General features: G+C 59.1%; 1 protein-coding gene across 1 annotated transcript in view; it reads left to right on the forward strand.

The window, feature by feature from the left end:
* The first annotated feature begins 4018 nt into the window (after positions 1–4018).
* Positions 4019–13832, forward strand: part of TSFM (Ts translation elongation factor, mitochondrial) — a 29732-nt gene continuing 19918 nt past the window's right edge. The window contains exons 1-3 of the mRNA XM_078623913.1: positions 4019–4103; positions 5537–5809; positions 12725–12853. Of these exons, the coding sequence (XP_078480039.1) occupies positions 4077–4103; positions 5537–5809; positions 12725–12853 (429 nt within the window). The 5' untranslated portion in view covers positions 4019–4076. The remainder of the gene's footprint in view (positions 4104–5536; positions 5810–12724; positions 12854–13832) is intronic.

The raw sequence follows: 13832 nt of genomic DNA on the forward strand, positions 1-13832 counted from the left end.
CACTATGCCTCTGACTACACACACTTCACTTGACACGTGTGGTCACTATGCCTCTGACTACACACACTTCACTTGACACGTGTGGTCACTATGCCTCTGACTACACACACTTCACTTGACACGTGTGGTCACTATGCCTCTGACTACACACACTTCACTTGACACGTGTGGTCACTATGCCTCTGACTACACACACTTCACTTGACACGTGTGGTCACTATGCCTCTGACTACACACACTTCACTTGACACGTGTGGTCACTATGCCTCTGACTACACACACTTCACTTGACACGTGTGGTCACTATGCCTCTGACTACACACACTTCACTTGACACGTGTGGTCACTATGCCTCTGACTACACACACTTCACTTGACACGTGTGGTCACTATGCCTCTGACTACACACACTTCACTTGACACGTGTGGTCACTATGCCTCTGACTACACACACTTCACTTGACACGTGTGGTCACTATGCCTCTGACTACACACACTTCACTTGACACGTGTGGTCACTATGCCTCTGACTACACACACTTCACTTGACACGTGTGGTTACTATGGCTCACGCTGCAGGCTCACACTGCACTCCAGCCCCGTAACGTCAGTGGAGCCTACAGGCCCACCCCAGCTTGGGCGTGGGTCACAACCTCTGGGTCCCGAGGGCCGGCCCTCACACGGACGTTCGGCCCCGGGTCCCAGGGTCCCGCCTCTGGGTCACACAGAGCCCCGGCCCCTACAAGGACAGCGGGACTAGGTGCCGCAGGGCCCTGTCTCTTCCTCCTCCGTCTTCAGTCTTCGCTGGTCACTCGCTCCCCGTGCGCCTGTGCGCACCACCTTATGTAGCCCCCGCTCACGGGAGACGGAGCGTATGCGGACCTCGACGTGAGCATCCCCCTTAGTTGACCAATCCCCGCGCGCTTGCCCCAGGATCCTATCGCTGTCAGCGCGCGTCACCAACACACACAGCCAATCACTACGCGCTGGCACACGATCCCTACCCCAGCGCGTATCACCACTATACTACTATACACTACACCACACACTGCACTACTATACACTACACTATACACTACACTATACACTACACTATACACTACACTATACACTACACTATACACTACACTATACACTACTATACACTACACTACTATACACTACACTACTATACACTACACTATACACTACTATACACTACTATACACTACACTATACACTACACTATACACATTACACTACACTATACACTACACTATACACTACACTATACACTATACACTACACTATACATTACTATACACTACACTACTATACACTACACTACTACACTACTATACACTACACTATACACTACACTACTATATACTATACACTACACTATACACTACTATACACATTACACTACACTATACACTACACTATACACTACACTATACACTACACTATACACTATACACTACACTATACATTACTATACACTACACTACTATACACTACACTATACACTACTATACACTACTATACACTACTATACACTACACTATACACTACACTATACACTACACTATACACTACATTATACACTACACTACTATACACTACACTACTATACACTACACTGCAATACACTGCACTACTATACACTACACTATACACTACACTATACACTACACTATACACCACAACTCTTAAACTACACTACACACTACACTATACACTACACTATACACTATACACTACACTATACACTACACTATACACTACACTATACACTATACACTACACTACACACTACACTATACACTACACTACACACTACACTATACACTATACACTACACGATACTATACACTACACTATACACTACACTACACACTACACTATACACTACACTATACACTACACTATACGCTACACACTACACACTACACTATACACTACACTATACACTACACACTACACTATACACTATACTATACACTACACTATACACTACACTACACTATACACTACACTATACACTACACTATACACTATACACTACACTACTATACACTATACTATACACTACACTACACACTACTATACACTATACACTACACTATACACTACACTATACACTACACTACACACTACACTATACACTACACTATACACTACACACTACACTATACACTACACTATACACTACACTACACTATACACTACACTATACACTACACTACTATATACTACACTATACACTACACACTACACTATACACTACACTATACACTACACTACTATACACTATACTATACACTACACTATACACTACACTATACACTACACTATACACTACACTATACACTACACAATACACTACACTATACACTACACTATACACTACACTATACACTACTATACACTACACTATACACTACACTATACACTACTATACACTACACTATACACTACACTATACACTACACTATACACTACTATACACTACACTATACACTACACTATACACTACACTATACACTACACAATACACTACACTATACACTACACTATACACTACTATACACTACACTATACAGTGCACTAATATCCACTATGAGTGTGGTTGTGAGTAGTAGTAGTGGTGAGTGTGTGAGTGAGTGGGTGAGTGAGTGTGTGAGTGAGTGTGTGAGTGTGTGGGTGAGTGAGTGAGTGGGTGAGTGAGTGAGTGTGTGAGTGAGTAAGTGAGTGGGTGAGTGAGTGAGTGTGTGAGTGAGTGGGTGAGTGAGTAAGTGAGTGAGTGAATGTGTGAGTGAGTGGGTGAGTGAGTGAGTGAGTGGGTGAGTGAGTGTGTGTGGGTGAGTGAGTGAGTGTGTGAGTGGGTGAGTGAGTGAGTGAGTGAGTGGGTGAGTGAGTGGGTGAGTGAGTGAGTGTGTGAGTGGGTGAGCGGGTGAGTGAGTGAGTGAGTGGGTGAGTGAGTGAGTGGGTGGGTGAGTGGGTGGGTGAGTAGGCAGGTGAGTGGGTGAGTGGGTGAGTGAGTATGTAGGTGAGTGGGTGAGCGGGTGAGTGAGTGAGTAGGTAGGTGAGTGGGTGAGCGGGTGAGTGAGTGAGTGGGTGAGTGAGTAGGCAGGTGAGTGGGTGAGTGAGTAGGTAGGTGAGTGGGTGAGTGTGTAGGTGAGTAAGTGAGTGAGTGAGTGGTTGAGTGAGTAGATTTCTCTCCACCAATGACATCCACTGCTTCTGCCCGCAGCCAATCATCATTGAGGCCTCTCTGCACCAATCACAGGCCTCGAACCCACTTCCCGTCTCCACCCCCACCTCACCCCGCGTGACGTCACCCACACCCCACTAGCCCCTCCCCTCACAAGCCCCTCCCCCCACCTCACCCCGCGTGACGTCACCCACACCCCACTAGCCCCTCCCCTCACAAGTCCCTCCCCCCACCTCACCTTGCGTGACGTCACCGACACCCCCACTAGCCCCTCCCCTCACAAGCCCCTCCCCCCACCTCACCCTGCGTGACGTCACCCACTAGCCCCTCCCCTCACAAGCCCCTCCCCTCACAAGCCCCTCCCCCCACCTCACCTTGCGTGACGTCACACACACCCCCACTAGCCCCTCCCCTCACAAGCCCCTCCCCCCACCTCACCCCGCGTGACGTCACCCACTAGCCCCTCCCCTCACAAGCCCCTCCCCTCACAAGCCCCTCCCCCCACCTCACCTTGCGTGACGTCACACACACCCCCACTAGCCCCTCCCCTCGCAAGCCCCTCCCCCTAAAGCCCCTCCCTCCAAAATCACTATGCGTGACGTCACCCACACCCCACTAGCCCCTCCCCCCACCTCACTCAGCGTGACGTCACCCACACCCCGACTAGCCCCTCCCCTCGCAAGCCCCTCTCCCCTAAAGCCCCTCCCCCCACCTCACCCTGCGTGACGTCACCCACACCCCCACTAGCCCCTCCCCTCGCAAGCCCCTCCCTCCAAAATCACCCCGCGTGACGTCATCCAACCGGAACCCCCGCCCCGCATTTCCCCCCCGTCGTCAGTTCCATTTCCGCTTCCGGTTTCCGGTGTCGTGGTTAATCGCAATGGCGGCGCCCAGCGCTTGGTTGAAGGTGAAGTCACTCGCGCCGCGTTACTCATCCGTTACTTTCTCCTCCGCATTCGTTACTTCTCCGTTACTTTGTACACCTCCTCCGTTACTCTACCCTCTCCCACCCCTGCCACGTTACCAAGGCGCGCGAGTCGTCTCGTGGCGGGCTCGGTCAACGCACACGCACACAGTTCATTCAAAACGCCTCTCGTTCACGTGGTGATTCGTTCACTCGTTCACTTGGTGATTCATTCCCTCGCTCGCCCTGTCACTCGTTCACTTGGTGATTCATTCACTTGGCGATTCATTCCCTCACTCGCCCTGTCACTCGTTCACTTGGTGATTCATTCACTCGTTCACTTGGCGATTCATTCCCTCACTCGCCCTGTCACTCGTTCACTTGGTGATTCATTCACTTGGCGATTCATTCCCTCACTCGCCCTGTCACTCGTTCACTTGGTGATTCATTCACTCGTTCACTTGGCGATTCATTCCCTCACTCGCCCTGTCACTCGTTCACTTGGTGATTCATTCACTCATTCACTTGGCGATTCATTCCCTCACTCGCCCTGTCACTCGTTCACTTGGTGATTCATTCACTTGTTCACTTGGTGATTCATTCCCTCGCTCGCTCTGTCACTCGTTCACTTGGTGATTCATTCCCTCGCTCGCTCTGTCACTCGTTCACTTGGTGATTCATTCCCTCGCTCGCTCTGTCACTCGTTCACTTGGTGATTCGTTCACGTGGTGATTCATTCCCTCTGTCACTCATTCACTTGGTGATTCGTTCACGTGGTGATTCATTCCCTCTGTCACTCATTCACTTGGTGATTCGTTCACGTGGTGATTCATTCCCTCGTTCTGTCACTCGTTCACTTGGTGATTCGTTCACGTGGTGATTCATTCCCTCGCTCTGTCACTCATTCACTTGGTGATTCATTCCGTCCCTGGTATGATGATACCCCGTGTGTGTGACACCGTGTGTGACACCGTGTGTGTCACTGTGTGTCACTGTGTGTGTGTGTGTGACACTGACACTGTGTGGGTGTACACTGTGTGTGTGACACTATGTGTGTCACTGTGTGTGTGACACTGTGTGTGTGTCACTGTGTGTGTGTCACTGTGTGTGTGTGTGTACACACTGTGTGTGACACACTGTGTGTGTCACTGTGTGTGTGTGTGACACTGTGTGTCACTGTGTGTGTGTGTATAACACTGTGTGTGTGTGTGTGACACTGTGTGTGTGTGACACTGTGTGTGTGTCACTGTGTGTGTGACACTGTGTGTGTGTCACTGTGTATAACACTGTGTGTGTGTGTGTGACACTGTGTGTGTGTGACACTGTGTGTGTGACACTGTGTGTGTGTGTGTGACACTGTGTGTGTGTGTGTCACTGTGTGTGTGACACTGTGTGTGTGTGTCACTGTGTATAACACTGTGTGTGTGTGTGTGCAGCTATCACCCCTGAGATTCACCACCACCATCACCACCACCATCACGAGCCGCTTTGCCCTTCGCTGGACGCTGCCCCGCTCCTCCCAGCTTCTGCCCTTCCACTGCTCGGCTTCACTGCCCCACCAAGGGGCAGCAGCAGCAGCAGCAGGAGGGGCAGCAGGGGCAGCAGGAGGAGGTGGCAAGGAGCAGCTGCAGAGGTTGCGCAAGCGAACGGGGCTGCCCTTCTCGGCATGCAGAGCGGCACTCAACAAGTTCCAGGGAGACGATGGAAAGGTGGGTGGGTGGGTGGGTGAGGTGGTGGGTGAGTGGGTGAGGGGGTGAGTGGGTGAGTGGGGTGGTGAGGTGGTGGGTGAGGTGGGTGGGTGAGTGAGCGGGTGGTGGTTGAGGGGGTGGGTGGTGGGTGAGTGGGTGGGTGGGTGAGGTGGTGGGTGAGGGGGTGAGGTGGTGAGGGGGTGAGGTGGTGAGGGGGTGAGGGGGTGAGTGGGTGAGTGGGGTGGTGAGGTGGTGGGTGAGGTGGGTGGGTGAGTGAGCGGGTGGTGGTTGAGGGGGTGGGGGGGGGGGTGAGGGGGTGAGGTGGTGAGTGGGTGAGTGGGGGGGGTGAGTTGGTGGGTGAGTGGGTGAGGTGGTGAGGTGGTGGGTGAGGGGGTGAGGTGGTGGGTGAGTGGGTGAGGTGGTGAGGTGGTGGGTGAGGTGGTGAGGGGGTGGGTGGGTGAGGTGGTGGGTGGGTGGGTGAGGGGGTGAGGTGGTGGGTGAGTGGGTGAGGTGGTGGGTGAGTGGGTGAGGGGGTGGGTGAGTGGGTGAGGTGGTGGGTGAGGGGGTGGGTGAGTGGGTGAGGGGGTGGGTGAGTGGGTGAGGTGGTGGGTGAGTGGGTGAGGGGGTGGGTGAGTGGGTGAGGGGGTGGGTGAGTGGGTGAGGTGGTGGGTGAGTGGGTGAGGGGGTGGGTGAGTGGGTGAGGGGGTGGGTGAGTGGGTGAGGTGGTGGGTGGGTGGGTGAGGTGGTGGGTGAGGTGGTGGGTGAGTGGGTGAGGTGGTGGGTGGGTGGGTGAGGTGGTGAGGTGGTGGGTGAGTGGGTGAGGTGGTGGGTGAGGGGGTGAGGTGGTGAGGGGGTGAGGGGGTGAGTGGGTGAGTGGGGTGGTGAGGTGGTGGGTGAGGTGGGTGGGTGAGTGAGCGGGTGGTGGTTGAGGGGGTGGGGGGGGGGGGGGTGAGGGGGTGAGGTGGTGAGTGGGGGGGGTGAGTTGGTGGGTGAGTGGGTGAGGTGGTGAGGTGGTGGGTGAGGGGGTGAGGTGGTGGGTGAGTGGGTGAGGTGGTGAGGTGGTGGGTGAGGTGGTGAGGGGGTGGGTGGGTGAGGTGGTGGGTGAGTGGGTGAGGTGGTGAGGTGGTGGGTGAGTGGGTGAGGTGGTGAGGTGGTGGGTGAGGGAGTGAGTGGGTGGGGGGGGGGGGGGTGAGGTGGTGGGGGGGTGAGTGGGTGAGTGAGTGGGTGAGGTGGTGGGTGGGTGGGTAAGGTGGTGGGTGGGTGGGTGAGGTGGTGAGGTGGTGGGTGAGGTGGTGAGGGGGTGGGTGGGTGAGGTGGTGGGTGGGTGGGTGAGGGGGTGAGGTGGTGGGTGAGTGGGTGAGGTGGTGAGGTGGTGGGTGAGGGGGTGAGGTGATGGGTGAATGGGTGAGGTGGTGAGGTGGTGGGTGAGTGGGTGAGGGGGTGGGTGAATGGGTGAGGTGGTGAGGTGGTGGGTGAGTGGGTGAGGGGGTGGGTGAGTGGGTGAGGTGGTGGGTGGGTGGGTGAGGTGGTGGGTGAGTGGGTGAGTGGGTGAGGTGGTGAGGTGGTGGGTGAGTGGGTGAGGTGGTGAGGTGGTGGGTGAGGGGGTGAGGGGGTGAGGTGATGGGTGAATGGGTGAGGTGGTGAGGTGGTGGGTGAGTGGGTGAGGGGGTGGGTGAGTGGGTGAGGTGGTGGGTGGGTGGGTGAGGTGGTGGGTGAGTGGGTGAGTGGGTGAGGTGGTGAGGTGGTGGGTGAGTGGGTGAGGTGGTGAGGTGGTGGGTGAGGGGGTGAGGGGGTGAGGTGGTGAGGGGGTGGGTGAGGGGGGTGAGGTGGTGGGTGGGTGGGTGAGGTGGTGGGTGAGTGGGTGAGGTGGTGAGGTGGTGGGTGAGTGGGTGAGGTGGTGAGGTGGTGGGTGAGGGGGTGAGGGGGTGAGGTGGTGAGGGGGTGGGTGGGGTGGTGAGGTGGTGGGTGAGGTGGGTGGGTGAGGTGGTGGGTGAGTGGGTGAGGTGGTGAGGTGGTGGGTGAGGTGGTGAGTTGGTGGGTGAGGGGGTGAGGTGGTGGGTGAGTGGGTGAGGTGGTGAGGTGGTGGGTGAGGGGGTGAGGTGATGGGTGAATGGGTGAGGTGGTGAGGTGGTGGGTGAGTGGGTGAGGGGGTGGGTGAATGGGTGAGGTGGTGAGGTGGTGGGTGAGTGGGTGAGGGGGTGGGTGAGTGGGTGAGGTGGTGGGTGGGTGGGTGAGGTGGTGGGTGAGTGGGTGAGTGGGTGAGGTGGTGAGGTGGTGGGTGAGTGGGTGAGGTGGTGAGGTGGTGGGTGAGGGGGTGAGGGGGTGAGGTGATGGGTGAATGGGTGAGGTGGTGAGGTGGTGGGTTAGTGGGTGAGGGGGTGGGTGAGTGGGTGAGGTGGTGGGTGGGTGGGTGAGGTGGTGGGTGAGTGGGTGAGTGGGTGAGGTGGTGAGGTGGTGGGTGAGTGGGTGAGGTGGTGAGGTGGTGGGTGAGGGGGTGAGGGGGTGAGGTGGTGAGGGGGTGGGTGAGGGGGTGAGGTGGTGGGTGGGTGGGTGAGGTGGTGGGTGAGTGGGTGAGGTGGTGAGGTGGTGGGTGAGTGGGTGAGGTGGTGAGGTGGTGGGTGAGGGGGTGAGGGGGGTGAGGTGGTGAGGGGGGTGGGTGGGGTGGTGAGGTGGTGGGTGAGGTGGGTGGGGTGAGGTGGTGGGTGAGTGGGTGAGGTGGTGAGGTGGTGGGTGAGGTGGTGAGTTGGTGGGTGAGGGGGTGAGGTGGTGGGTGAGGGGGTGAGGTGGTGGGTGAGTGGGTGAGGTGGTGAGGTGGTGGGTGGTGGGTGAGGGGGTGAGGTGGTGAGGTGGTGGGTGAGTGGGTGAGGTGGTGGGTGAGGTGGGTGGGTGAGTGAGCGGGTGGTGGTTGAGGGGGTGGGGGGGGGGGTTGGGTGAGGTGGTGAGGGGGTGAGGTGGTGAGTGGGTGAGGGGGGGGGTGAGTTGGTGGGTGAGTGGGTGAGTGAGTGGGTGAGGTGGTGGGTGAGTGGGTGGGTGGGGTGAGTGGGTGAGGGGGTGAGTGAGGTGAGTGAGTGAGGTGGGTGAATGAGGTGGTGAGGTGGTGAGAGGGGGGGGGGTGAGTGGGTGAGTGGGTGAGTGGGTGGGGGGGGGGGTGAGGTGGTGGGGGGGTGAGTGGGTGAGGTGGTGGGTGAGGTGGGTGAGAGGGTGGGTGGGTGGGTGAGTGAGGTGGTGGCTGAGGTGATGGGGTGGGAGAGGGGGTGAGGGGGTGGGTGAGTGGCTGGGTTAGGTGGTGAGTGAGGTGGTGAGGGGGGTGAGGGGGTGAGTGAGGTGGTGAGGGGGGGTGAGGGGGTGGGTGAGGTGGTGGGTGAGATGGTGGGTGAGTGGGTGAGGTGGGTGAGGGGGTGAGTGAGGGGGTGGGTGGGTGAGTGGGTGAGGTGGTGAGGGGGTGAGTGGGTGGGTGAGGTGGTGGGTGAGGGAGTGAGTGGGTGGGTGAGTGAGTGGGTGAGTGGGTGGGTGAGGGGGTGGGTGAGGGAGTGAATGAGTGGGTGAGTGGGTGAGGTGGGTGAGCGGAGCGGGTGAGGTGATGGGTGAGGTGGGTGAGGTGGTGGGTGGGTGGGTGGGTGAGGTGGTGAGTGTGTGAGTGGGTGGGTGAGGTGGTGGGTGGGTGAGGTGGTGGGTGAGGTGGTGGGTGGGTGAGGTGGTGGGTGGGTGGGTGAGTGGCTGGGTGAGTGGCTGAGTGAGTGGCTGGGTGAGTGGCTGGGTGAGTGGCTGGGTGAGTGAGTGGCTGGGTGAGTGGCTGGGTGAGTGGCTGGCTGAGCTGGTGAGTGGCTGGGTGAGTGGCTGGGTGAGTGGGTGAGTGAGTGGCTGGGTGAGTGGCTGGGTGAGTGGCTGGCTGAGCTGGTGAGTGGCTGAGTGGCTGGGTGAGTGAGTGAGTGGCTGGGTGAGTGGCTGGCTGAGTGGCTGGGTGAGTGGCTGGGTGAGTGGCTGGGTGAGTGGCTGGGTGAGTGGCTGGCTGAGTGGCTGGGTGAGTGGCTGAGTGAGTGGCTGGGTGAGTGGCTGGGTGAGTGGCTGGGTGAGTGGCTGGGTGAGTGGCTGGCTGAGCTGGCGAGTGGCTGAGTGGCTGGGTGAGTGGCTGGGTGAGTGGCTGGGTGAGTGAGTGGCTGGGTGAGTGGCTGGGTGAGTGGCTGGGTGAGTGGCTGGGTGAGTGGCTGGGTGAGTGGCTGGGTGAGTGGCAGGGTGAGTGGCTGGGTGAGTGGCTGGCTGAGTGGGTGAGTGGCTGGGTGTCTGAGTGGGTGAGTGGCTGAGTGAGTGGCTGGGTGAGTGGCAGGGTGAGTGGCTGGCTGAGTGGCTGGCTGAGTGGGTGAGTGGCTGGGTGTCTGAGTGGGTGAGTGGCTGAGTGAGTGGCTGGGTGAGTGGCTGGGTGAGTGGCTGGCTGAGTGGGTGAGTGGCTGGGTGAGTGACTGGGTGAGTGGCTGGGTGAGTGGCTGGCTGAGTGGGTGAGTGGCTGAGTGAGTGGCTGGGTGAGTGGCTGGGTGAGTGGCTGGCTGAGTGGGTGAGTGGCAGGGTGAGTGGCAGGGTGAGTGGCTGGGTGAGTGGCTGGCTGAGTGGGTGAGTGGCTGGGTGAGTGGCTGGGTGAGTGGCAGGCTGAGTGGGTGAGTGGCAGGGTGAGTGGCTGGGTGAGTGGCTGGCTGAGTGGGTGAGTGGCTGGGTGAGTGGGTGGGTGAGTGGGTGAGTGGCTGGGTGAGTGGCTGGGTGAGTGGCTGGGTGAGTGGCTGGCTGAGTGGCTGGGTGAGTGGCTGAGTGAGTGGCTGGATGAGTGGCTGGGTGAGTGGGTGAGTGAGTGGCTGGGTGAGTGGCTGGGTGAGTGGCTGGCTGAGCTGGTGAGTGGCTGAGTGGCTGGGTGAGTGGCTGGGTGAGTGGGTGAGTGGCTGGGTGAGTGAGTGGCTGGGTGAGTGGCTGACTGAGTGGCTGGGTGAGTGGCTGGGTGAGTGGCTGGGTGAGTGGCTGGGTGAGTGGCTGGGTGAGTGCCTGGGTGAGTGGCTGGCTGAGTGGGTGAGTGGCTGGGTGAGTGGCTGGGTGAGTGGCTGGGTGAGTGGCTGGCTGAGTGGGTGAGTGGCTGAGTGAGTGGCTGGGTGAGTGGCTGGGTGAGTGGCTGGGTGAGTGGCTGGCTGAGTGGGTGAGTGGCAGGGTGAGTGGCAGGGTGAGTGGCTGGGTGAGTGGCTGGCTGAGTGGGTGAGTGGCTGGGTGAGTGGCTGGGTGAGTGGCAGGCTGAGTGGGTGAGTGGCAGGGTGAGTGGCTGGGTGAGTGGCTGGCTGAGTGGGTGGGTGAGTGGCTGAGTGGGTGAGTTGCTGGGTGAGTGGGTGGGTGAGTGGGTGAGTGGCTGGGTGAGTGGCTGGGTGAGTGGCTGGGTGAGTGGCTGGCTGAGTGGGTGAGTGGCTGGGTGAGTGGCTGGGTGAGTGGCTGAGTGGGTGAGTTGCTGGGTGAGTGGGTGGGTGAGTGGGTGAGTGGCTGGGTGAGTGGCTGGGTGAGTGGCTGGGTGAGTGGCTGGGTGAGTGGCTGGGTGAGTGGCTGGGTGAGTGGCTGGCTGAGTGGGTGAGTGGCTGGGTGAGTGGCTGGGTGAGTGGGTGGGTGAGTGGCTGAGTGGGTGAGTGGCTGGGTGAGTGGCTGAGTGAGTGGCTGGGTGAGTGGCTGGGTGAGTGGCTGGGTGAGTGGCTGGGTGAGTGGCTGGGTGAGTGGCTGGGTGACTGGCTGGGTGACTGGCTGGCTGACTGAGTGGGTGAGTGGCTGGGTGAGTGGCTGGGTGAGTGGCTGGGTGAGTGGCTGGGTGAGTGACTGGGTGAGTGGCTGGCTGACTGAGTGGGTGAGTGACTGGCTGAGTGACTGAGTGGCTGAGTGACTGACTGAGTGGCTGAGTGGCTGGCTGAGTGTCTGTCTGACTCCCGACCGCCTTTGTCTCCCCAGGCTGAGGAGTGGCTGAGTGGCTGAGTGGCTGGCTGAGTGGGTGAGTGGCTGGCTGAGTGGGTGAGTGAGTGACTGGCTGAGTGGGTGTTTATCTCCCCAGGCTGAGGAGTGGCTGAGTGGCTGAGTGGGTGAGTGACTGAGTGGGTGAGTGGGTGAGTGGGTGAGTGGGTGAGTGGGTGAGTGTCTGTCTGACTCAAGGCCTAGTTTGTCTCCCCAGGCTGAGGAGTGGCTGAGTGGGTGAGTGAGTGACTGTCTGAGTGGCTGAGTGAGTGACTGTCTGAGTGGCTGAGTGAGTGACTGGCTGGGTGGGTGAGTGAGTAGCTGAGTGTCTGTGTGATTCAAGGCCTAGTTTGTCTCCCCAGGCTGAGTGGGTGAGTGAGTGGCTGAGTGGGTGAGTGAGTGGCTGGCTGAGTGGCTGACTGGCTGAGTGACTGGCTGGCTGAGTGAGTCAAGGCCTAGTTTGTCTCCCCAGGCTGAGCAGTGGGTGAGTGGCTGGCTGAGTGAGTGAGTGGCTGAGTGGGTGAGTGGCTGGCTGAGTGAGTGAGTGGCTGAGTGGGTGAGTGTCTGGGTGGGTGGGTGAGTGGGTGAGTGAGTGGCTGAGTAGCTGGCTGAGTGGGTGAGTGTCTGTGTGGGTGAGTGGCTGAGTGGGTGAGTGTCTGAGTGGGTGAGTGGCTGGGTGAGTGGGTGAGTGTCTGTGTGTGTGGGTGACTCAAGGCCTAGTTTGTCTCCCCAGGCTGAGCAGTGGGTGAGTGGCTGGCTGAGTGAGTGAGTGGCTGAGTGGGTGAGTGGCTGGCTGAGTGAGTGAGTGGCTGAGTTGGTGAGTGTCTGGGTGGGTGGGTGAGTGGGTGAGTGAGTGGCTGAGTAGCTGGCTGAGTGGGTGAGTGTCTGTGTGGGTGAGTGGCTGAGTGGGTGAGTGGCTGGGTGAGTGGGTGAGTGTCTGTGTGTGTGGGTGACTCAAGGCCTAGTTTGTCTCCCCAGGCTGAGCAGTGGCTGCAGGGAGAGGCTCACCGCCTGGGACTTGCCAGGGCCACCAAGCTGGAAGGCCGCAGCACACAGCAAGGCATGCTGGGAGTGGTGCATCATGGGAGATCAGCCGCCATGGTGGAGGTGATGACGGTGGTGGGGGGTGGTGGTGGGGGTGGTGGTGGTGGTGGGGGTGGTGGTGGTGGGGTGGTGGTGGGGGGTGGGGGTGGTGGTGGTGGTGGGGGTGGTGGGGGTGGGGGTGGTGGTGGTGGTGGGGGTGGGGGTGGTGGTGGTGGTGGGGGTGGTGGTGGTGGTGGGGGTGGTGGGTGGTGGGGGTGGTGGTGGTGGTGGGGGTGGTGGTGGTGGTGGGGGTGGTGGTGGTGGTGGGGGTGGTGGTGGGTGGTGGGGGTGGTGGTGGGGGTGGTGGTGGTGGTGGGGTGGTGGTGGTGGTGGGGGTGGTGGTGGTGGTGGGGGTGGTGGTGGTGGGGGTGGTGGTGGGGGTGGGGGTGGTGGTGGTGGTGGGGGTGGGGGTGGTGGTGGTTGGGGGGTGGGGGTTGGTGGTGGGGGGTGGTGTGGTGGTGGTGGGTTGGTGGGGGTGGTGGGTGGTGGTGGGGGTGGTGGTGGGGGGTGGTGGTGGTGGTGGGGGTGGTGGTGGGGTTGGTGGTGGTGGTGGGGGTGGGGGTGGTGGTGGTGGTGGGGGTGGTGGTGGTGGTGGTGGGGGTGGGGGTGGTGGGGGTGTGGTGGGGGTGGTGGTGGGGGGTGGTGGTGGTGGTGGAGGTGGTGGTGGTGGGGGTGGTGGTGGGGTTGGTGGTGGTGGTGGTGGTGGGGTTGGTGGTGGTGGTGGGGGTGGGGGGTGGTGGTGGTGGTGGGGGTGGTGGTGGGGGTGGTGGGGGTTGGTGGTGGGGGGTGGTGATGGTGATGGTGGTGATTGTGATGGTGGTGGTGGTGGTGATGGGGGTGGTGTTGATGGTGGTGATTGAGTGGTTGATGGAGTTAGCATGTGGTGATGATTTCAGGTGTATGTTATGATGCTTGATAGTCGATTATGAGTGATTATGTAGGTGATGTGGACAGGAGTTAGGTGTATCAGAAGAATTGTATGTAAATGTTGATGCAGTTATTA

The sequence above is a fragment of the Lampetra planeri genome, unplaced genomic scaffold (assembly GCF_965212315.1).
Source record: "Lampetra planeri unplaced genomic scaffold, kcLamPlan1.2.h2 scaffold_507, whole genome shotgun sequence".
NCBI classification, from domain to species: Eukaryota; Metazoa; Chordata; class Hyperoartia; order Petromyzontiformes; family Petromyzontidae; genus Lampetra; species Lampetra planeri.